Source organism: Parus major, chromosome 5 (assembly GCF_001522545.3).
Source record: "Parus major isolate Abel chromosome 5, Parus_major1.1, whole genome shotgun sequence".
NCBI classification, from domain to species: Eukaryota; Metazoa; Chordata; class Aves; order Passeriformes; family Paridae; genus Parus; species Parus major.
The window spans coordinates 23,842,780-23,866,326 of record NC_031774.1 but is presented as its reverse complement, the minus strand read 5'-3'; the positions used below and the strand labels follow the sequence as shown (position 1 = coordinate 23,866,326).

Here is a 23,547-nt window from a genome sequence, read left to right as displayed (position 1 = left end):
GAAGGAGCGGCGGCGGCAGCCGGGCAGGTAAGGGCGGGCCGGGGCTGTCCCGAGCGGGGACGCGGTTGCCGCGGTGTGAGGAGCAGAGGTGCGGTCAGTTTTGGGGGGCCCCGGGAAGGAGTCGTTCCTCGGGCGCTGCGGCGGGCGGGGGTCTGCCCACGCGTGGGTCTGGCGCTCCGCGGGGCGGCTGGGGGCGGTGTGCGGGTTTCCGGCCGTCCGCCGGGGGCTGCTCGGGGGAGCTGTCGGGGCTGGCTGCGGCACCGGTAAAAAGTTCCCGGTGGCGCCAGGGAATGAGAGCGGGCGCCGGGAGCGGCGCTTGCCCCTTCGTCACCCGCCGGGGAGCGGCGTGCGGCACCCCCCCGTCCCAGCCGGGGGCTCCCACGGGCACCCGGGTCTCTGCTTGGCCGGCAGTGAGGAGCATCGCTTTGCACCTGGCGAGGGCTCTGCGTACGGAAGGGTGAGGTGTGACCGAGGGGGCAGGGACAGCCCCACTCCGCGCTGAGCGGCCCGTGCCCACTGGCTGGGTGCGGAGCAGAGGAGGTGCTGCCCTGGGAGCACGGAAAGGTTGGGGGGCCTCGGGGACGGGGGCTTTCATCCTCGCGTCCGTGCGTGACTGTCTGTCCCCGCCCGGGGCCGGGGGGACCGGAGCGGGGAGCAGAAGGGCGGTGGTCGGGCCGTGCAGTGGGGGCTCTCCCGGAGCCCACGCAGGACTCGCACAGCCCTCGCCGCGCTCAGTGTTTGCCGCACCAGCACGGGTGTCCCCGTCCGCGGGCGGGAGGAGGCGCGGGGCCCGCCTGCCTGCAGCCTGTTGCAGAAGTGGCTCCAGCCTGTGCCCGGTCCCGCGACCTCGCTCCCTCCGTGCCGTGCCGTGCCCCGGCTCTGCCTCTCGCTCAGCCGAGGCTGCCGGCCAGCGCCCCTGCCCGCAGCCGGGCCTGGCTCCGCACGCTGCCCGGGGCAAAGATCGGCGGTGCCCGTGGGCCAGGAGGCGCTTCGTGGCCTCTCGGGTGCGCACGGAGCTGGGCCGAGCCGCCCCTCCTTCCTCCTGTCCGGTTACCTCCGCACAATGGGCACAGTGTGTGCCTGCGGCTTCCTCGGCGGGAATTACAGTTGCATGGGCAGGCACTTTATCCTTCCTGATCTCTCCTCTTCCCCCCAGGGTTTGTTTTCCAGCAGGCTGAGTTCAAAAAGGGCACGAGATACCGCTGGCAAGCAGTCTGGCGCTAAACAAACCTTTTTAGTCAGAATCACATGGATTAGACCCAACTTTCCATTCACATGCAGTGCTACCTGCGAGTTTCTCTGAATTTCACGGTGGCTGGGCTGCTACTGTAAGTGCGAAGGCGGCTGCGATAGCACCCGAAGCCCGTGACGGAGGTCTCCAGCACAACTCGCCGGGGTAGCTGTGTGCTACTGGTGACTCTGGGGGCATATCCAGTGCAGACTGCCAGAGCTGCTCTCCTTCAAGGAGATGCTCTAGCTCTGCCAGACAGCAATCTGAGAGTCGGCTGCCTAGGAGACTGCCAAAGACACCTTGTCTTCAGCCAGAGGTGAAGCTTGATGCACAAAGTCCTTGGGCTACTCTGAACAGCACAGCTAGAGTCTGTCCCTGAGTAAGAAGTATTTTGGCAGATTCTTCCTCTTCCCCCCTTGCCCCCAAACTCTGTCCCACCAACTATTATGTCCCCTTTTGTTCATCTCCTGCTTGCAGCAAGTTTGGAGGACAGTCTGAATAGCATCATGCTGCCTTTTTATGGTAAATATGTTGCAAGGGAGCACTGTAGGATGGGCGGCTTCTCGGAGCAGCAGCAAGTGCATGAGACTGGGCAAGCCTTAAATTGCCTTGGCTCACGGTTCCCATGGTGTGTGTGGCGGCAGGAGGTGAAAGGATGGGTTGAGGGACTAGTTTCTCTCTTGACTGTGCCCAGAATGATCTAGGAGCAATTCTTGCCTTAGTGCTTACTGTCAGTCTGGGTGCTGAGGGCTTGTGCTTACTGGAAATCCACTGGCTGTAACCGAGGCCAAATAGTTCCAGTGCTGTGGTGATGAGGGGTGCAGGCTCAGCACTAACGGTTAGAAAAGAAGCAAACGAAAAAAAAAAAGCAAATATTCTGCCAGCCCATCTGTGGGTACAATGCTGAAGTCCAGCTTGCTTGGCTCTCAGTGTCTTGCTCTTTGCTCAGATCCATGAGACCATGCCATTTCTGGGAAGCCTGACTCCAGGTGCAGCACTGCCATGGGTATAAGGCACTTCATCCTAAGTAAGCCTCAATCACATCTTTCAGAGTGCTGGGGTGAGGATGTTTTTTGTACAGTACCTGCCAGGGTTGGAGCTGGGGAGCAGGATGTGGGAGAATACACTCAATATATTGACGTTGTGTCTTGGGAGATGGGTAATTGGGGTGGGAAGTGGATATTCTCCCCAACCTTGTTTTCCTGCTGACCTTCCCCTGCCAGAAGGGAAGTAGCCAGGCAGTATGAGGTCGGGGATGTGAATTTTTCTGGCTGTGGTTGAAAGCGAGCAGTTCTGATGAAGAATGAGATGGCCTTTCTGACCCTGTCTCTTTAGGGCATCCCTTCCTGCCCGTCTCGGCTCCCACACCATGGTCTGGTTATGTATTTTCTTTCCTTCTGGATGAGCTCAGCCAATACTTTGGGATAGCTATGGATAAATTATGAATTGCTCCAAATAACCTGTAGATGGAAGCGTGTCCAGGGGGTATTTTAGTCCCTGTTACGTGAACCCTGCCTAGAATGGAAGGCCTCATTCACTCATGATATCCCACTGGAGGCCAACACCTTTCAGGAGAGCTCCAAATCTCTGTCCAAATGAGGAGACAAGAGCAGTGAAGCACACCAGGCTCTGAGCATGGCAATGCTGGTGGTGGCAGCTTGTAGTTCTGATCTTGGAAAGCCCTCCCGGGGTCTGGAAAGGCAACAGCTGGCAGGGGAAGCTGGTGGTGTAGTACCTAAGTTCCTGAAGTGTTTCTGTCAGATCTGTTACTTGAAGCAGTAGTCTGACAGGAAGGGAAACCCAGGTCAAACAAGCTTAAGGGGTCTTTTTATGTGTGTTTTGACTTAGAGGCATTTTGTTGCTGTTCTCTGTTGGGGTGCCCCTGCCCTTCCCAGCTTAGCTCAGGCTTGGCACCTCTGGAGAAAGACTCTTTTTGGCTTCTCAGGAGGAACAACATGTCTGGCAATATGTGCAGAGCCCTGCTGTGAGATACTGACTGCCTCCTGCCTCCAGATGCCTTTTCCAGAAAGCCATTTAGAGCCACAGATTGTTACTTGGATAACTCCCTTCCCTGATTCATTAGCAATGTGCAGTCTCTCCTGTAATACTCAAATCTGCCTGTGCCAAGGGCTGAAAGGGAGAGGCCATGTCTTTTAATAACCATGTGATGCAGCTGGAAAAAACTTTTGGACACATAGTTCTCTGGTGGCCTGAGTTGATGGAAACACTCCAAGGGAGAGATACAGCTGGGCCCTGAGGGAGAGGACACTGCAACTGCTTTTGGATGTGTGAGAGGTAACTGCTTGAGCTTTCTGACCTTCCTTTCACCCAGCATCACCCTAAGCTCCCCTGATCCCACCTGGAGAAGGCAGCAGACCTGGAGATTGGTCCCACCATGCTGCAGATCTTGCAGGTCCTGTGTGTGGTGTTGTGTAAATAACTGCTGGTGGCTGGGTTGAGGCCGTATGATGTGGGTTTCATCCTGGAGATGAGGCTCCTGCCCTGTGCAGATGGGAACTCTGCTGTCGCAGTGATGCTGTGTTGGATCCCAGTGGACAGTGCTGCTGTGTGACAGGCACATATCTGGGTCTCCCCACTCGGAGATCTGATCTCTGCTGAAGGGGCCTTTGCTTTTCAAGCTCTTTGCTGTTAAAAGTACTCAGTGCTGTTGCCAATAGCTTCTGCTTCTTAACCCAGGTGGAGGGACTTGGCTCTTACCTGCTGAACTGTACCTGGAAATGTAAAGCTCTGGTAGCACCTGGGCGAGGGCTGTGGGGTGTATGCCAGGAGGGTTTGGCACTCTGGTTCATATCATGTTCCTACTGCTCCAGAAGTATCCATCTCTTGAGTTTCCCCTCTTAGACCCCTTTGGTTGGGCACAGGAGCTGACTGGTCAGGACAGGCAGTGGGGATGATGGAGGAGACAGATGTCTGTTTACTGACGTGTGCTGTAGGGTTCATGCACGTCCTCTCTCACTGGCTGCCGCCTTGTAGCCAGAAACTGAGGGAGACTCACAAAGCAGAAGTTTGGATGGGCCTTGTTGCTGAAGAAGGGTTCTGCTGAGCAGTGCAGTTCTGTACTTTACTATTGGAATTGCTGGATTTCACCATTCAGGTAGCAGCTGTTGTTACTATTTTTTATTTCCAGCCCTTGTTGGGATTGATGTCACCTCCCTTCTGTATTGTGCTGTGCCAGGCTGGCCTGGGGTTTGCTGTGGCTAGAGGGGTGCGGGAATACGGCACACTGCACACTTGTTTCTCAGTTTGGGCTTTTAAAACACGTGGGACAGACCAGATATATGCTTTTAGTAGTTTTTTACCTGCTTTTAAGGTCTTGCTCTTGCTGCATCTTAGAGTAATGATGTGTGGATAGAGTCTTTAAATCAAAATTCCCAACTCTTCTGTGATTCCTTTGCCCCAGCATATTACTATTTCTGTGCTTCTCTTTTGGGCTTTCTCCTGATAAGGAGCTAAGGATCCTTCTAGCCTCCTGGGAGAAGGGCTTATCCATTTCATCCTGGAGTTGTGGAATATGTGTGCCCAGCTCTGTGGCAGTTGGAGGAAAGGGGTGCCCTGGCAAAATCCCAGCAGAGGAAGAGGATTTCCTCTGAGGAGGAGTAACGTTCAGATTGCTCTGCTCTCTTCAGCACAAGTAGCGTGCATGATGTTTTTTGCCTGCTTTCTCTCTCCTCTGCTTTTACTCCTTCTCTCTCCCTGTATGCATCTCTTTGGATAAACTCTCTTAACTGCCATTATGGGGCTGCCCAGGGCATGTCATGGGGGCTCAGGTTACTGGGCAGATAGTTAATCCCTTTATTGCCTCACAAGTTAGACACTTGCTGCTGCTATCATGTTTGGGAGGGGGCCAGAGAACTTGCATCCCTCCCCCAGTTCCTGATTCTGCTGAAGGATTGGTGTGAGGACTCGCACGTGTTGCGATGGGACACGGTGGCTGTGGCTTTGCCAGCAATTCTGGGGACACGTGTATAGCCCTCCTTGAATGTGTGGGGAATGTGCCAAGGACAGTGCAGCAAACTGGGACTGGGAATATGCAGCATGCAGGTAGTCGTTCTCCCCTGTGCTGTCTGGGTAGCCTTGGGTGACACTGAGCCATGCTTTGTGACAGGTGGAGGACAGAGACAGGACCAAGGTGTTGGGTGCAACTCTCAAACGTGCAGCAGCCTGTCCTCAGAGCTCTCTTATGCAGGAGCTCTTCACGTGACTATCTTTTGGGTTTCAGGTGACAGCAAGCTCCAAAACTCTCAAGTACAGCTGAGATGTCTTATCTGCCCTTCAAGCTGAGAATCCTTGCTTAGAGGGGGCGGTCCTCACAGGCACCACCAGGCTGTGCCAACTTCTCCAGCTGTTCTAGCCACTCCTGCAACATTGGAAGCCTTTAAAGGTTAGTTATCGTGCATGTTAAGTAGATGGTTTACATGTGCTTGCTCCCTTGCTGTTTTAGTGCTTATAAATCGGTAAAGAGGAGGTAATTGCGTGGCAGAAGGACTTGGCTCTGTGGGTATTTGGGACCTATGCGAGGCTCTGGAGACAACACTGGCACTTGTGAGCCCAGTTCCCTGGAGGGAAGGACCAGATTCTCCACAGCAATCCTTTGAATAAAGTGTGATCCCATCTCTGTGGCTGTTCGCCCCAGTGTGCGTGTCTGGATCCTTCTCCCCAAACTCTACTACGGTCTAGTGCTTATTTCTTGTGTAGGGGGCAACAAGTCACTGGGACCTTGATTGAGGAGCTGAAACAAGCTCTCTGGACCAGGGAAAATGGGAAGACCCCCTTCTGAAGGCATGGAACTTGTGCTGGCATTGTTCTGTCCCAGCAGCTTCTTTTCCCTCTGTCTGCTACATCAAGTGTTTCTTTGGGGCCACTGTTTTCAGTGGCCACCTCTCTCTCCCTGCCCCTCATTAGTGTAGGGCTTGGCATGCCAGCAGGAGGGAGCCTCAGCATGTCTACGCCTTGATCGGATTTGTCAAGGCTCCTTCCCTTTTCTTCCTGTTCATTGAGGTCTGAAACAAAGCAAACAGAGGAGACGAATTCCAAAGAATAGGATTGAGGGAAGAGAGGAACGCTGGAGTGACAGGCTGCCCCTGCACACACGCACCCCCTGCCTTGGTCTGGTGGGGCAGAGCTGGTGGCAGAGCATTTCGGGAGGTGAGGCCATTCCTTGGCACTCCTATTCCCAGCTCTGGCTCCAGCTGCCTTTCTCCCGGTGCTGTGCTGTGGGGCTCCTATTCTTGCTGCTCAGGTAGCTTCCAGAGCCTCAGGCTTGCTGCCTACTCTGCACAGGCACGTGTGCCTGTGCACAGCTTGAGGGAAGCAGGGCATTATTTGAACTGCTTTGTTTGTCTTGGGCTGTGGTAAAAGGTTTCCCTCTTTACCTGTGTCAGGAAATCTTCCCCTGCCAGGCAGATCCAAAGAATGGAGCTGAACTTCTGCCTGGGTGCCAGAGCAGCGAGGCTCTGGCCCCTCCCCATCTTGGAACCAGATAAGTGCTGGAACAAGGCTCTTTTGTGCAGACAGGTGTGTGAAGTGGAGGCAAACGTGCTCTGGCACTCATATTGTTTCCCAGGAGGCAGGAGACTAGGGAGGGGAGTCATGGCCAGCCAGACAAAGCTGCCACAGGTAAATCTTTGTCAAGTCTGATAGATCTCCCTGCTTCCTCCTTTGTCATCCCCAGGCCATCATAAAGTTTGCTCTTCATCCTGCCCCTGCCATAGATTTGATCAAGGAAGGCAATAGGATGCTCAACAGCCCCAGTATAAAGCACTTGTGGTGAAATACATCCCTGCTAGTAACACCCTCCTCCTTGCATTTAAGCCATGGCCTCTTCTTTCCTTTCCTTCTTCCTCCTTGTTCTCTACCTTCTGGCAATCTTTGCACTCTACTTTTTAATTAAGAGCAGAGCAAAGTACTTTGATTCCAAAATGTGCAGATTAAGGGGTTACTAATCCTCTTCCTCAATGGGTGCTCACATCCTGTACAGCCTGTTATCAAGCTTCTGTTCCCTGAGTGGAAACTTGGCCAAGCTTGAGACCTCTACCTCTCTTCCTGCTTGCTGTGCTGAGGAGGAAGGGTGAGGGGTGACAGGAGAGCTGTGGGGGGAGAAGCAAAGCAAGCTGTGGGCTTACAGAATTCTCAAGGTGGGTTTGTAGTCAGCACTGGCTATCTTTGCTTTTTGTGTCCTGTCTGGTTTTGGTGCTCCAGGAGCAATAAAGCAGGGGTTTGGTGTTTTTCTTTTGGATTTTTTTTTTTTTGAGTGCTGTCTTCCTATTCTGACAAAATAGCCTTTGTGTCAGAGGAGGCAATTGCTTCCCTTTGTGCATGTGCTTGTGTGTTTATTTGCTGGGTGGTTGGGTTCAGGTGTGTGCCTTCCCTGTGCATATGCCCCTCTCTTGGTTTCCCAGGAGTCTCTTCTCTGCTCTTATTCCCAGTTAATGCCCAAGTGGAGCAGCACTGCTGAAAGAGCAGGGCTCCCTCACAAGAGTGGGAGGTTGGTGCTTGACAGTGCTGCATGAGGCTGGTTGTATTCTCATCTGGGGAGGCTGAGATCCCTTTATTGGTGTCAGTGAGAAGGGGAAGGTGTGGAGTATTTGTGGATCCAGATGGAGGCACCAGGAGGGAAGACAGAGTAGTGAGGATGAGTGTGGTGGGAAGGGTAAGAGTCCTCTTGGAAGCATCCTGGAAGACCTGATCACAGGATGGTCTGAGCTCTTATGCCTCTCCTGGTTGGAGGCTGGGCACTGCACAGAGGTTGCTGTGGATTGCAGAAGTCATGAGCTTTTGTCCTCAGCCACTCTTCTGCTGCTTGGTTGAGTTGAGCTATGCTGTTTCTTCCCTGCCTTTGTCCTTTGGTGTGCAAGTTCAAGGTTTAGCTCAGCAGTGTGAGAAGCCCCAGGGACAAGGAGCAGCCGGAAGGGAGGAGGGCTAGTAATGGGTTTGGATGTTGGGAGTATTCTCCTTTCCACTGCTTGGCTTTGGGAACTGCCCTCCCCGGGATGCACTTTTTTTTGGGACACCTCCTTTTTTCGCCCCCATCAGAAACTACCTCATTTCCAGTTTGAAAGATGCCCTATATGGTTTTTTTTCCCAGTAAGTTTTATGTCTTAGCCTGGACAGCATTTTTTTCTCCACAGTGTTATCAGAGCCTCTTGGCAAATGCGCAAGCTTCTCTGTAGCTCAGAATCACTTCTGGTCTTACAAAATGCCCAGGGCACCCTGAGTGGATGGCACGACTGCTGCTTGGGTTTTTTAGAGCCTGCCCTGAGCCATTCTGGTTTGCTATTTATAGTGCAGTTGTTCCATTCCTGTGTGGACGAGCTCTGCTTTCAGCCTCACTTGGGCACTGAGGGCATTGGTGCCAGGAATAGCTCTGGAGAGGGAAGATACAGGAGTGGCTGCTGGAGCACAGCTCCCAGTGTGGGTTAGTCCCTTGTGGAAGAGGTACCAGGCTGCATCCATGAGCTCAGCTGCTTTTCACACAGAGGAGGGGGATTGCCTTTCCTTGTCACTCAGTGCCTTGTGTGTGCCTGGCTGCTGGACTAGAGCTTGGCATTGTGAGAGACGGAATTTGGAAGAGTTGCTCCAGTGACCAATACTAGCAGGCCCAGTGAGGGACCGTGGTGTCATGAGCTGATGGCATGAAGCTGTATCAGCAGAGGATTATGTTGGTTATTAGGAAAAACCCAGAGGGTGACTGGCACTGGAACAGGCTCCCCAGGGAAGTGGTCACAGCACCAAGCCTGACAGAGTTCAAGAAGCTTATGGACAGTGCTCTTAGGCACATGGTGTGATTTCTGAGGTGGTCCTGTGCTGAGCTGGGAGTTGGACTTGATGATCTTTGTGGGACCCTTCCAGCTCAGGATATTCTATGATTCTGTGCTGGGCAGTTGACATGGGAAGCCCTGTTCCTAGCATGTGCTCCAGGCCGTGATAGTGACCTTGTGTGTCCTGAACTGCTGCCCACTGGGTGGGTGGATCCCTTGTGACGGGGTACCTGACATTCCTTGCACAGGATCCTGCACTCTTCCCCCCCAGGGAGTGTTTGCTAACCCCAAGGGAGCTCCAGCTAAGGCCTGAAAGGAGTCTGCAGCACAAAAAAAAAAATCAACACACTCCTCAGCACTGCTGCTTGGGCAGAGCTGCTCCAGTCTTTTGGCTCTTCATGCTTTCAGCTTGTCTGGAGACCAGAGCTGGACAAATAATTAATTGCTTGATTTAGTGCCCAAAATGAAAAGCTGGAGGGAGAAAAACTCAATGCAGACAAATTTGAGACCCTTTATATTTTCTTTAAAATGTAATGCAGCTCAATTACAAACAAAACAATGCAAAACGAGACTTTTTTGCTTGGAAAACAAAGCATTTTGCTCTTGTCCAAAACTTGTAGTGAAGGAGCAAATAGCTCTGAGCTGTCTGGAAACTGCAGTTTTCAATCAATAACTATTCAGCCAAAAACACTTACCCATTTCTGCTGGTAACAATGCAGAGCAGGCACCTGACAGCTTGGCTCACAGCCATGACCCTGGCACCTCCCCAGGGGTGGATGGTGTCCCTACTTCTTGTGAGCTTTTCCAGGTAGAGTGCCAATATGGGGGGTTGTTGGAGTCCCTTTGTCTCCTTTTTCACTGTAATTAACCTAATTAATTTTGCCTGAGGTGATGCTGACTCGACAAGCATGTGTAGGGGGTAGGTTTGGTCTGTTGTGCTGGGATATGGTCTCCCTTGTCCCATCAGGGAGGACCACCTGGTGCAGGCTGTTCAAAAGCATTTCCAGGAAGCCAGAGGGATGTGGGGTTTTTCCCAACCCATGGGCACTGCTAGCTGGAAACTTGGGGTGTCAATATCACACAGGATGAAATTCCCACCCCTTGCTGTATCGGCATGCTGCCTGCTGTGTGTTCCAGCTGTGCTGATGGCAGAGCTGGAACTGCTGGAGGGCTTGCTGCAGGCTGACTTGGATAAAAGCTGGAGCTCCTGGCTGCCGACCCTGCTCAGCTCTGACCCCAGGAACTGTTGCAAGCCCACAGCAGTGAAAGTGTCAGGAAATGGCAGAATGAACAGGTATTGATGCCCATAGCACATCCGGAGACCAGGACACGGTGAACTTAATGGATTCAGAGCTGGCCATTAGCTGCAGCACAGACATCAGCAAAAATGCAGATTGTAGAAACCTAATCCCATCAGAGAAGAAAGGAGCTGGAGATCAGCCCCTGTTGCTGCTCCTGTTTCAAGAGGCAGTTGGGGTCCTCCTGCACAGTGCCCAGGCCTGGTCCCTCCTGTGCCAAGCCGTGCTGGCCAGGGAGGTGTGTGGAGGAGATTTGATTCAGGACTCTGCAGCCTCTGTGTCTGTCCTCAGTTAGGTTTGAGCTTCACTAGGCCAAGAAAAAGGCCAGTCAGTGTTGATACTTCACCTGCTGAGTATCCTCTTAGCATCAAACAACTTGGAGTCCAGGGAGGTAAAGCTGGAAGCAGTGTGTTGAACACCTCCTCTGGGAGTTTCTTGGGGGTCTTTACAGCTTCTTCTTGGGCTTAAGAGGTGTGAGAGCACTTGGGGACTGTGTTGCTGTCTGGGTGGGCCCCTTTTTCTTTGCCTGAGAGCTGTGGCGAAATGCAGCTGCCCAGCTTGTAAGCACTGCAGGATGTCTGCTAGGCTTAAGCCTCCTACGCCACACTTGAACATTCTGCTGTGGCACTGCTCTCCCCACGCCTGCCCTGCGTGCCCTCTGTGGCTGAGGCTGTGCCGGGCAGCTGAACCCAGGGCCTGGTTGTGGGCAGGGAAACTGGCTCTGCAAAAGCAGACTGTGTCTAGTAGGGCCTTGTGATTGGAGTCCCTGCCAACAGGAGCTGCTGCCCTGATACATTCCTGGGTTTCAGACATGAAGAGGTAAGCAGCAAGGCTTTCCTGTGCCAGACCCAGCCTGAGCTTGCTGGTTTCCTCTGGAAACAAGGAAACAGTCTGGTGACAAGAGTCCGTGCTTCAGCCAAGCTTGGAGCTTCAACACCCTTCAGAGACTTTAAGCTATTCTTCCCCAAGTGCTGTGCTTCTGCCAGAGAAGGAGAAGATGGCTTCTCGGTGTGATCGCCGCAGAATGAAAAACTCAACTCAGAGTGGCAGAATTGTGTGTGTGATAATCTTATGGGCCTGAGAAGAGCTTGATGTTTGAGAATGAGCTGTAACTGAGGCACAGCTGCCTCTTGTCCCAGGAGGATCCTTTCTGGGATTTTCTCAGCAGTTTGCTGGTGTCTGGGGACAGTGGGGAGACAAGAATGCTTCCTCCTTTTACAGCATGTGCTGGTATCCAAGTCTGTGGGTGCTGCTGGATCCCACCTAGCCAGAGGTTGCGCTTTCCAGGGAAATACAAAGGTGAAACTCTTACTTAAGGTTTGCTTATCATAAGACTGGGGAGGGAGGGACGGCATGGTAATCCGGAGCATGGGGTTTTAATCCTGCTCTCCTGGCCAAATTCCATTCCGCCTCTGTAAATTCCTGCAGCTATCCTGCTCTGCACTGCCTGTGTGGTATCTGTCGCTGGCACAGCCCCCCTCAAGCGGCAGCATTTCTGGCGTGGGGAGCAGGACAGGGAGCTGACCCTGAGTCATAAGGCACTTTGTCAGATGGGTGCTGGAGTACACTCTTTAAAGGTGATCTGCTGAATAAGGAACCAGCCTGGCCCCTCCCATCTCTTTGTAAGAATAAAAGTGATTGTCCCCAGTTGCCTCTCCTCAAAGTATGGTGCCTTTTCTGAGTTGCCAGTCTGGCTGTGCAGCTCTTATCACAGCTTTTGGGCCCTTTCTCACCTTCTGCAAACCTGGGAAGCTGTTGTTTTGGGCTTCTACTGAGGCAGTCTAAGCAGGTCAGCTAAGCTGTCACTGTTCCAAAAATGAGACCTGGGAGAATAATTTTCAGTTTCTGTCACCTACAACTAGGTAAGAGAACAGGCACCATAGCTCCATGAAATCACTCCTCTCGTGGGTGCCCTGCAGCTCTTTACTGGGAACAGCCAGGCTACTTCTTCACTTGTAATGCCTGGAGGGGGAGGCAATAGAGGGGGCAGCAAGCCTGGAGCTGTCCCTGTGCTACTCCAGGCCTCTGGCTTGGTACCCACAGACTGTGTAGTTGTGCCTCAGCGTCCCTCTGCAGGTACACATTAGCTCTAGAAGGGACAACAGGCTGAGACACCCACCCTACCATGGGCCTTACTGCCAAATGTGATGCTGTGGGAAAACAGAGCTGCTCCCCTCTGTGCTTGCAGGGCTGGAGGAAACACGGTAATGTGATGGCAAAATTTCCACTGCCAGCTTTCCCTAAACATTAACTGCTCACCTGATTATTACTGAGCCGTAGAGAGCGAAGGCCATTCAGGCTGAGTGATGGAGCCTACAAAGAAAAGGGGATTTCCTGCAAAAAAAGTGGATCTTGGAGGAGTGGAGTGCCAGCACATGGGCAGCTCTCAGGGGGAGCCTGGGGCAAGCAAAGTGGCTGCACTTTCCCAGGAATGAAGGTTGCTTATGCATGGAGGGGTGGCTGGCATACAGCCAGCTTTGGGCTCCTGCCCACACCTCAGAGGTTGGCGTGAACATGCACTGGTGTTTGTGCAGCTGCCCAGCTCTGCTGGCATGACATTCCCTGTCCCCTGGCCATTGTCCTGTTGTGACTGGAGGCAGGGTGTCCCAGACATAAGACCTGGGTCCTGCCTGCCCCTTCCCCAGTATCCACTGTCAACTTCTTCCAGCTTGAGAGGAGACAGGGGTGCCTTTTTCTGTCCCAGTGGCTGTGTCCTCGGATCCCTGCTGCAGCAGGAGCAGCTTGCTCCTGGGAAGAATGTGGGGGAGGGAGGATAACCTGCTGTGAGCAGCACTTCTGCCTTGCACCCGCGCTGGGGCTGGAAGCTGGCAGTATTGGGAAACCTCTCGTCTTACTGCTGGCTGTGCTTGTCTGGTGAGCAAGGAGACTGAGGAGGGAGGGTGGAGAGGCCCCAGGCCATGACTGCAGGGACGAGTGGAGCTAGGAGCCTTGTGTGCTGTGCCATGGCTGCTGGTACCCACTGTGCCCCTTGCCAAGGAGCTGCTTCCAGCCCTGCCCTCTGCTTGCTGTGCTCTAATGTTTCACAGGGGAGGACAGGCTGTGTAGCTGCCTTCTGGCTTGCCATCTTCACCCCCATGAACCCCTAAAAATGCCCATGCCTGTACTCCCCAGCAGCCTACCTGTTCCTGGCCTGGCTGGAGAGGGCCTGGCTGGGTCTCAGAGCACTCAAAGCCTCTGGTGCTGGGAGCAAACAAGGTATGGTGGCCAGGACAAGCGTGTGGAGAGGCTGTGGAGCAGGAGGCTCCTCTGCTGAAGCAGTGCTGTTGCCAGTGGGCTGCAGGAGGTCTGGACTGCTCCCAGAGCATGGGTAAGCCCTGCGTGGCCACTGCCTCACTGGAGCACATGATGGACAGACACCGTGGGGTGCGGGCAGGACAGTTCCAGGAGCTGAACGCGGTGCCCCGGGGCGGCTGAAGGGGAGCGAAGGGAAGGGCCCTGCCCCGGGGCGCCGCTGGCTCTGAGGAGCAGCAGGACTGCCCGGGCGTTCCCTCTCCCTGCTCGGGCTGGGCTGAAGGGCGCTGCCGAGGAGCCGCCGCCTGTTGTAGCGGGGCTCTGCAAGGGCAAGCAGGAGCTGCCCGGGCGGGAGGGAAGCGAGCCTCCCGGGGCAGCCATGTGGGCGCTGCTGTGGCTGCGCGGGCAGGCCGCGGCGCGCCTCGCCCGGGGCTCTGCGCTGGGGGCAGCTCGCAGTGCTCCGTATGGCAGCCCTCGGCCTGCTGCCGCTCCTGGCCTCCTCCCACCGCAGCCGGCACCGGACACCCCCGGGGGGGAGCTGCAGGTAGAGCCTCTCTGCATAGTTAGCATTCCCAGCCCCGGCCTCCTGCTCCTCCTTCCGCCATCCTGCTCACTCCTGGTGCGCTGGGCAGGTCTGGTTGAACGCGGCACCCTTTGAGTGAGCCCTGCTCTTCTGGGCCAGAGCAAGGATGAGACAGGAGGAGAATAGTCCTTTCCCTTTCAAGTCCACAGTGGGGCTTGCATTCTGCTTAGTGCTCTGTGGCCACTATCTCTTCTCTCGGGGTAGCAGCAAGGTCCGCATCTTACCCTCGCCATAGCTGCGTCCCAGGTAGGCCGTGGAGCTGCTCTTTGCCGGTCGTGGGGAGAACAGGTGGGCTGTGCCGCCGTCCCGGGGCCCCCAGAGATCTCTCAGCGGGGACAAAGTCTGCACCTGCCCAAGTAAAGGAGACCGCAGGTGCTAGGAAGGGGATAGATAATCCTGGTGCTTCCTTTTTTTCTCTGTGAAGGAGGGATATTGAGGTTTGGGAGTGGGAAGGGAGCTGGAAGGAGGATGGATGAATTCCTCCCAATTTACTTTGGGCAACTCTGCGCCCCTGGCGCTGGGGGCTCTTGAGTAGAAAGCGAATTTAATCTCTTGTTTTGTTTGTTCTTTCTTCCTCTGAAAGGGGGGCCGGCGGGGTGTGCGGGGGGAGCTTGGGTTTGAGAGCGGGGAGGAGGGGGAAAGTGTCAGATCTAGAAGGGAGGAGTAAAGGGAGGACGGGGAACGGCAGCCCCGGGAGGGAGCAGCAGCAGTGGGCTGCCAGCCGGCTTGGGAGGCGCCGGGGAAGGAGGAGGCAGGAGGGGAGAGGCAGGTAAGGAAATCAGCGCCTGGGGGGAAGGCAAGCAGCCAGGTGAGGAGCAGGACTAGGGGTGGCAGGAGGGGTGAGGGTGCTGTGAGGTGGGGGATGGATGGATCCTCTCTGGGAGAGGTTTTGGAAATTGACTTGCTGCCGGTCCCGCAGAATTGCCATCCTAGTAGTGTGTTCACATGCAGGCTGGGGACAGAGTATCATTCCTGCAGTGGAGGGCCATGGGGGCAAGTGGGAGCAGGACGGGTGCTGCTGTGTGCCGTCACCTTCTCTCTGCTTTGTTTGTGCTAAAGTTGCTTCCCTGCCTCTCAGCTACCCCAAATGCTGGGTTCTGGCTGACCTCCCTGGCCCTTCATCACCATGCCCCCCTGCCATCCCCCTCCAGCCTGGCCTGAACAGCCCTACAACTTTGTGTGAACCTCGGCATGTGGATGGGAGACAGGCTGGCAGCAGCATGTGGAGACCTCGCCATGCCCATGTGGCTGTCCGTGGTAGAGAGAAGGGGTGCCTGGGCCTGGTGTGCTCCATGTGGCAGCTCCCCCTTCCCCTGCCATGCCTGTGCTTGGCCTGCTGTATAGAGCACAAAAGCAGGTCAAGCCCGGGCCTGGCTTGCAGGGAGCTGTGATGCCAGTAGACACCATCTCCGCCAAGAAAAGGGGTGCAGCTCTCAGGGGCCGTGCCTACTGCCACGGGGGCTCAGCTGTATCTCCAGTGGGCTGGCGTGGCCGTGGCCCAGCCCTTGCAGAGCCTGGGTATCCCTCACCGAGGGTGGATGGGGCCATCCATCTGCAATTTCTCCAGCGGGCTGGAGCTTGCACCCGGCCCCAGGGGCCGCGGGGAGGGTCGGGGGAGGCGGTGTGTGTTCTCCTAGGCTTCAGCCCCCGCGGCCCCATGGGCATCTGCACATCAATGGGCTCCAGCGGGGTGTGTGCAGGGGGGCGCAGATCCTAATCCGGCCCATTCAGCCCGACGGCAGCTTTTGTTGTCCAGATGTTGCTGCGCCGAGGGCGCGGAGCCTTGGGCAGGGGTGCGGAGCGAGGGCATGGTGCGGCGGGGGGCAGGGTCCCCTTCCCCGTGGGGTCTCTGCCTGCCCGGGGCACCTGGCTCCGCGGGATCCCGGGCACTGGGAGCAGGGCTCTGCCCGGCGGGGGACTGTATGGAATGAAAGCGGCCGCACACGCGTGGCAGAGCCGCGGCGGGGCGAGGGGGCTGCCTCGGCCGCCCGGTGCCCCAGTGCTGCCGGGGAGCGACTTCTACCCAAGTGTTTGGGGTTTTCCCATCGAAGTGGGCGGGCGGCGGCGCTCGGCTGCGGGAGTTTCCCGAGCCCCCCGCCCTGCGTGGGCCGCGCTCCAGCCGAGGCTGCGGGGCAGGCACCGCGCCCCTCCCACGGGCAGGCTCCGGGACCCGCCGCCCCGCTTGGGAGGGTCTGTTCACATTTTGACCTCTCCCCTCCACTGTGAGCCCTCGGCCTGTGGGATGGCAGGGAGTAAGGCACAGAGCTGGGGTAAAATCTCTTGGAAACTTCCTTCCTATCCCCATTCCTTTCCGTGTTTGAGGTCCCCTCCCACAGGCTCTGCACTCCTGTCTGGAGAGCGGGACAAGTCTTGGGGGTGCAAATGTTCCATCATGGGCGGGCTACTGGTGACAGCTGTGTGTTTTCCCCTGTCCCTTGCAGGCTCTAGGATGCCTGGGCCAGCCGGACTTGGGTTGCCCACCTGATCCTTGTCGCCTATGTCCTGCCAGCACATCATGTTGCGCTCCTGGCGCATGAAGCTGAAGTTGCTACTTGCCACAGTGACCTTGGCCATTCTCCTCTCCTGGCTCTACCTCTTTGTGGGCAGCCTCGAATGTGAGTGAGTCCTTCTCGTCCTCCTCAGATCAAAGGATAGGCTGCAGCAGAGGGTGGGCAGCGGTGGATTAGGCCTTGGGGTGGTTGCTCTAGCCGTGCAAGTCACTGCAGGAGTATCTGACTTGAGGACATCTCCAGGGACATCTCTGGAGATCAGGGGAGCAGAGCTGAGATGTTGGCTGGGCACCTGTGAGGCATGTTGGGACCTCTCAGTTGTAGCTCTGCCCCACCATTCACACCTGGTCTCTCCTGGCCTTGCCATGCCCTTTGCATGCCCCTGTCTCTTCCACAGATGGCCGCTTCCTCCTGCTGCCGCCCTGTCTGGGCGAGCAGCCGAGCCGGGATGTGGAGCGGGAGGCGCTGGCCTCACGGGTGCGCAGGGTGGAGGAGGAGAACCAGCAGCTCCGGCTGCAGCTCGGCCAGGCTCAGGCGGAGGGCAGCGATGGCAGCCCGCAGTGGGGGGCTTCTGCAGAGGACAGAGACCTCCCTGGGGGCGAGAGGAGCAACCACACGGCCTGCCCCAAGCAGCGGACAGTGCACAAGTGTGAGGTGGGTGATGACACCAGCAGAGTGGCATTGTGGATAGGGAATGTCAGAGGGGAGGCTGGGACCCTGTGGAGCATGGATGTATATGCAACTCACTTGGCACTGCTCTCCCTGTGCTCTGGCCATGCTGGGGCCCCATCCTGGCTCTCCACGGTGCTCAGTGGGTGAGGGTGTCTTCCTTCTCCAGAGAAGGAGACCAGACAGAGGGAATGGTAGCAAGACTCCTGCTCCCTCGTTCTGAGTTAGGGAACTCCCACCTCTCTTCGAGGCACCTTCGCATGGGAAAGGTTGGGTTTTGAAATCTCTCCCTGTAGAGTGGTCCCAGGGAGGAGCTGACAGCCCCTGCAGGGAGGAGGTGTCCAGTCTCAAAAAGGCACCATTTGTCTTTGGGCAGCTCCTTCATGTGGCGATTGTGTGTGCTGGGCACAATGCGAGCCGGGACGTGGTCACCCTGGTGAAATCCATCCTCTTCCACAGGTAATGGGGAGATGTGCCAGAGGTCTGCTGGTTGGGGTTCTCAGATGAGCTGTTGCAGGCTGCAGCAGGGCAGTGCTGCATAAGAGGGGCTCTAGGACCTCTCTCTACCCCTTGTGCCACTGCTTAGAGGGACAGAGAGGAATTTATTTCACACAGAGGGTTTGTTTTCCATTTGCCCTCTCAGCTGATGTCTGTCCCATGGTAGGGATGGGGAACTGTGTCCTCTTCATTCTGCTGTGATGCTGAAAATTGCTGTGCTTGCCCTTGGCAGGAAAAACCCCCTTCACTTTCACTTCATCACGGATTCGGTGGCCCACCAGATCCTCCAGACACTCTTCCAGTCCTGGATGGTGCCTTCCGTCCATGTCAGCTTCTACAACGCCGATGACTTGAAGGCAGGTGCTTGGCCTCCCTTTGCCCTGTCCCAAGCCAATGCTTAGAGGGTCAAGGGGAGCAGCAGAGAGGGATGAGTGGATGGAGAGTGATAAATTCTTTCTTGCAGATCCCTGGCTCATCCCCTCCTCCTCTGGGCTTGTTGCTGGTGCTGCTGAGAGGGGAAAACAGGGCTGGTACTGGTGGGGTGGGGAGGTGCCTTGCTGTAGCAGAGGCTCTTGTGGCAGAGCTGAGTGCCCCAGTGAGACACTGGGTTCCAGGTGGGGGTTCTGGTGGCTGGGGGAAATGCTCCAGGCTCTGCTGGCTCCACAGCTCTGCGTGCCTTTCTGTTGCTGGCCTCCTCTGCATGGGGTGCTGGGACACACAGCTGTCCTGCCTGGGCAGGGGAAGGACATGGCTGTGCCCAGCCCTGAGGTGTGTTGCCTTGCAGCCAGAGGTGTCGTGGATCCCCAACAAGCACTACTCTGGCATCTATGGGCTGATGAAGCTGACACTTACCAAGGCACTACCCTCCAACCTCTCCAAGGTCATTGTCTTGGACACAGACATCACGTTTGCCACTGACATTGCTGAGCTCTGGGCTGTCTTTGGAAAGTTTTCTGGTGAGGACAGGGTGCCCCTGGGGCCCTGGCAGGGCCTTGGATGCTGGGCTCAGGGTGGTAGTGCCTGCCTGCCACGGCACCAGCTCAGTGGGTTTGCTTGGGCTCTCTGAACCAACAGCAGTATGAGTTGTGTCTGTCCCTGTGTTTCCTCAGAAAAGCAGGTGATTGGGCTGGTGGAGAACCAAAGTGACTGGTACTTAGGCAACCTGTGGAAAAACCACAAACCATGGCCAGCCCTGGGACGTGGCTTCAACACGGGTGAGTGTGGGCTGCCAGGGTGGGAGGTGCAGCCTCATGGCACATGCAGCTGAGGTTCCACTTGGCACAGGGAGACTGGGAGAGGCTCAGGTAAAGTAGGGAAGTGGTGGGCACAAGAGGTCTGCTGCAGCAGGGTTGTGTGGGTGGGCACAGAGAAATGGCCTGTCCCAGGGGCTGAAGGCATGCAAGGCAGCTGTGCCTCAGGTCTGTAGTGGCTGGGTGCTCTCTCCATGACCCAGTGCCCTCTTCTGGCACTCAGGGGTGATCCTGCTCCTACTGGACCGCCTGCGGCGCCTGGGCTGGGAGCAGATGTGGCGGCTGACAGCGGAGCGGGAGCTCATGAGCATGCTCTCCACCTCGCTGGCTGATCAGGTAACTGTCCCTCCTCTGGAGCAGCTTGGTCTTTCTGCATTCCTGTAGCCCTGCTGGCACAGGGGATCTTACCCGTCCACTCATGCACTCACCTTATGTCGTAGGATATCTTCAATGCAGTGATCAAGCAGGACCCATCCCTGGTGTACCGGCTTCCCTGCTTCTGGAATGTGCAGCTCTCTGATCACACCCGCTCAGAGCAGTGCTACACTGAGCTCTCAGATCTCAAGGTGGGTGGGGTTGCAGCTTTTGAGACTGGGGGGGGCCTGAAGGACAAGTGCAGGCACTGGAGGTCCAGGGGAGTCAGCATGGGGCCTGAGGGCTTGGGGAGCCTGGCACTGCTGACTTCCCTTACATGGGGTGACACACTACTGCTCAGGTGATCCACTGGAACTCGCCCAAGAAGCTGCGGGTGAAGAACAAGCATGTGGAGTTCTTCCGTAACCTCTACCTGACCTTCTTGGAGTATGATGGGAACCTGCTGCGCAGGGAGCTTTTTGGCTGTGCCAGTCTTCCCAGCCCACCAAGGGACCAGGTGAGGCTGGCTGCGACTCTGCCTCCAACCCCAGAGCTTTGGGCGGGCAGAGACTTTATGCAACCTCCCCTGGGGTTCGTACTTTCCCTCACCTTCACGGTGTTGCAGTTGCAGCGGGCGCTGGAGGAGTTGGATGAGGATGATCCCTGCTATGACTTCCGCCAGCAGCACCTCATGCAGCACCGCATCCACCTGTTCTTCCTGCAGTATGAGTTCCTGGCCTTTCCCAGCCCCACTGATGTCACCCTCGTGGCCCAGCTCTCCATGGACAGGTACTTGCTACTAGGACAGGTGGGAAGTTGGAACCCACCTCCACTCCTCTGGGCAGGCTCCACAGCTTTGGAGCTACCAGGGAATTTCATTTCATCCTTCTCACGCCAGCATTTGGCAGTGAGGAACAAAACCCCAAGCTGGGAGCATCAGTTCTTCCTGCTCCGTCCTGAGCCGGGCGTGACTGGCACGCAGCTCTCTGGAGGCGCCCAGTCCTGGGCTTGGCTCAGCAGCTGCCGCAGGGCAGGTCTGGCTCTCAGGCTGTGCCCTCTGCTCCCCAGGTTACAGATGCTGGAGGCCATCTGCAAGCACTGGGCAGGCCCCATCAGCCTGGCGCTGTACATGTCGGACGCCGAGGCGCAGCAGTTCCTGCGCTACGCCCAGGCCTCAGAGGTGCTGAGCGCCCGCCGCAACGTCGCCTACCACATTGTCTACAAGGAGGGGCAGTTCTACCCCATCAACCTCCTGCGCAACGTGGCCTTGGCCAACACGCAGACGCCGTACGTCTTCCTGACGGACATCGACTTCCTGCCTATGTATGGCCTCTACGATTACCTCAGGTAAGGGTTTTTCCAGCTGGCTCCTGCTCAACCTGCTGGGTTCCCCAAGCACCAGAGTTTTCAGGAAATGCCTTGGGCAGCGGCTCTCGATATGCAGAAACTGTTTCCTTTGTGTTCAGCCTCTGGGTCCTGTCCTGCCCTTACTTTTGTCAGACACCAGTGGATGAGGAAGGAGCTGTGGCAGTGAGGGTTGCCCTGTTCCTCCTATCCCCGTGTGGTACCACTGCAAATTTTCAAAACCCATTAATACCTGTGTGGCGTGGCTGAGGAAGGAGGCTGTGGCCATGCCTCAGAGACAGGGAGACCTCACACCCTTCCTGCTACCACAGGAGCTCCATCCAACAGCTGGAGCTGCCCCAGAGGAAGGCAGCTCTCATTGTGCCGGCATTTGAGACCCTGCACTACCGTCTGACCTTTCCCAAATCCAAAGCAGAGCTGCTCTCCATGCTGGACATGGGCTCCCTCTACACCTTCAGGTAGGGACTAGCACTGTCCTGCCATCCAAGCAGAATCCAGCTGTGTGCCTTGGGGCTGTGCACCCCCTGTCTGAGAGGGGGTTTAGCAGACCCCCTGCATCCTCTACTGTCTCAGTCTCTCATTTCCGTCTCTCCCCGTAGGTACCACGTGTGGCCAAAAGGCCATGCCCCAACAGACTACGCCAAGTGGCGGACGGCCACCGTGCCCTACCGCGTGGCGTGGCAGCCAGACTTCGAGCCTTACGTTGTAGTGAGGCGAGACTGCCCCAGGTATGACCAGAGGTTCGTGGGCTTCGGCTGGAACAAAGTCTCCCACATCATGGAGTTGGATGCGCAGGTGGGTGAAGGGCTCCTGGCACCGCGGAGGCGCCGGCAGCTGGGGGCTTGTGGCTGGGCAGTGACGTGTTGGTACCGCCAAGCCGATGATGGTAAGGGCTGCTGCTCTATCCCCAGGAGTATGAGCTGCTGGTCCTGCCCAATGCCTTCATGATCCACATGCCCCATGCCCCCAGCTTCGACATCTCCAAGTTTCGCCTGAGTGCGGGGTACCGGGGCTGCCTCCAGACACTGCGGGAGGAGTTCCACCAGGACCTGTCACGGCGATACGGGGCTGCTGCACTCAAATACCTCACTGCCGAGAGAAGCCTGTGATGCCTGGAGACAGTGGGTGTGGGGTACGAGCAGCACACTGGAGAAGGGAGGGCACAGGGCCTCCCTCCTGCCCCTGCCCACCGCTGCAGCCCAGCCCGAGGGAAGGGAGTCAGCAGCACAGCCTCTCCAGCCCACCAAAGGGATGCCTGTAGATAAGATGGAAGACATCAGCTGCAAGAACAGGCACTGCATGCAGGTCAAGCTGCTGCAGCCTTCCTGTGATACAGGGGAACCTCCCCCTGCCAGGAGCCAGGGGTGGGGTCTCCTCCCTTCCCCTTCCTAGCAGATGTGGATTCTTCATTAGCTCACCTCACCTTGAGGCCTGGCTCCTCCAGAGATCTGGGAGCTGTACCTTACCCTGTTCTGCCTCTGCTCAATGGTCCCAGGTCTCACTCCTCCACACACTCCTCCGGGGCTTTGGTGAGCTGGAGATGAGTTTTTGGAGCAACCTTTTACATACTTTGTGGAGCAGGTTCAGAGGAGGCCTCCCAGCACCCCAGGAGGAGCAGCCAGGGTGTACTGCAAGCAGTTGGAGCCTTGGTACAAAGCCAGATCAAGGCTGGCTGGTTAATGGGGGGAAATAATTCCCCATCTGTATGGATGCAGTCTCCAGTGGAGCTGGCCCCGTACAGATGTTGGGGGGGGTTACCCAGAGCAGGCTGGGCTGTCTGTTGTCCCCAGCAGTGGGCTCCCAGGATGGACCTGCACCTCCCAGCTGGGAGCAGCCATGCTGGTGACAGACCCTGTCCTGTGCTGGTATTGCCCCATGGGGCAGGGATGCCAGCCATCCCCATGGGCAAAACAGCAGCTTCATGGGCCAGCACAGGTGGGGACCACCCTCCTCCTCCCCAGCTCTTGGCAGCACAGTTGTTGCCATCAACAATCAGGGATGTGGCTGACACTGGACAAGACCATAGCTGAACACTGGCAAGAACCTTATGCTGGGAGCAGCTTGACTGGACACTGTTCTACTGCTATCACACACTGGAGCACAGAGGATACATTGCTTTCCTCACACTATTTAAATTATTTAATACTTTCCTCATAAGAATTCCATAATTAGGGTGTCTGGGGTTTTTTTTAAATCTTTTCTTCTTCCCAGATGATTTTGCTGGTGGCCCTGGAGGCTCTCCAGGCCAGTTGCTGCTGCAGTTTCCACTGTTCTCTCCTTAGCTTTGCTCTGGGCTGCAGGGGCCAGCTCTGTACAGGGTGAGGGTTTCCGTCCATGGTGGGAGCGGCTAAGAGGAACCATAGAAAGCGCGGGATATGGGAAGGGCACAAGCGCCTCTTGCTTATTCTCTCTTTTTAATTTAATTTTTAAATTAAAGCTTTTTTATTCTTTTTCATATTCTTGTTAAAACTGCCTGGTTATTTATTTTTTTTCTGCTGTGAGCCTTCATGTGTCCCCTGGAGGGAAGGGAGCAGGAGGAGAGCAATGGAGGAGCAGCCCAAGGCACACAGGTGCCCTGGCAGCTCTGAAAGGGCTGGTGCTGCTGACTAAGGTTGGCTTAAGGCTGATGGTTCCTGTGCTGCAACAGGACCCAGGCAGCCTGCCCGCACAGCCAGCACCCCTGCATTGGAGCCTGGGCCATCATGGCTTAGGCACAGTCAGTTTAATCACACCCAAGTAGAAGAAAATGTGGTTTCATG

General features: G+C 56.3%; 2 protein-coding genes across 7 annotated transcripts in view; one reads left to right on the top strand and one right to left on the bottom strand.

Moving 5' to 3' along the window:
• Positions 1-14,375, bottom strand: part of PEX16 (peroxisomal biogenesis factor 16) — a 21,357-nt gene extending 6,982 nt beyond the window's left edge. The window contains exons 1-2 of the mRNA XM_015629672.1: positions 14,367-14,375; positions 163-1,174 (exon numbers count right to left, since the gene is read on the bottom strand). Of these exons, the coding sequence (XP_015485158.1) occupies positions 163-1,174; positions 14,367-14,375 (1,021 nt within the window). The remainder of the gene's footprint in view (positions 1-162; positions 1,175-14,366) is intronic.
• On the top strand, positions 1-23,243 carry LARGE2 (LARGE xylosyl- and glucuronyltransferase 2). 6 transcript variants are annotated; one of them, XM_033515194.1, is made up of 16 exons: positions 1-27; positions 5,472-5,633; positions 16,584-16,757; positions 17,050-17,306; positions 17,698-17,780; positions 18,052-18,175; positions 18,604-18,775; positions 18,929-19,033; positions 19,293-19,405; positions 19,510-19,635; positions 19,785-19,940; positions 20,055-20,212; positions 20,492-20,770; positions 21,100-21,246; positions 21,388-21,583; positions 21,700-23,243. In XM_033515194.1, the coding sequence occupies exons 3-16, from the start codon at positions 16,640-16,642 to the stop codon at positions 21,895-21,897; spliced, it is 2,232 nt and encodes a 743-aa protein (XP_033371085.1). In that variant the 5' UTR covers positions 1-27; positions 5,472-5,633; positions 16,584-16,639; the 3' UTR covers positions 21,898-23,243. The 6 variants fall into 6 exon arrangements, with proteins under 6 accessions (XP_033371085.1, XP_015487523.1, XP_033371083.1 ...); XM_015632037.1 differs by having other exon boundaries at positions 20,049-20,212; XM_033515192.1 differs by lacking the exon at positions 5,472-5,633 and having other exon boundaries at positions 20,049-20,212.
• Positions 23,244-23,547: the final 304 nt, after the last annotated feature.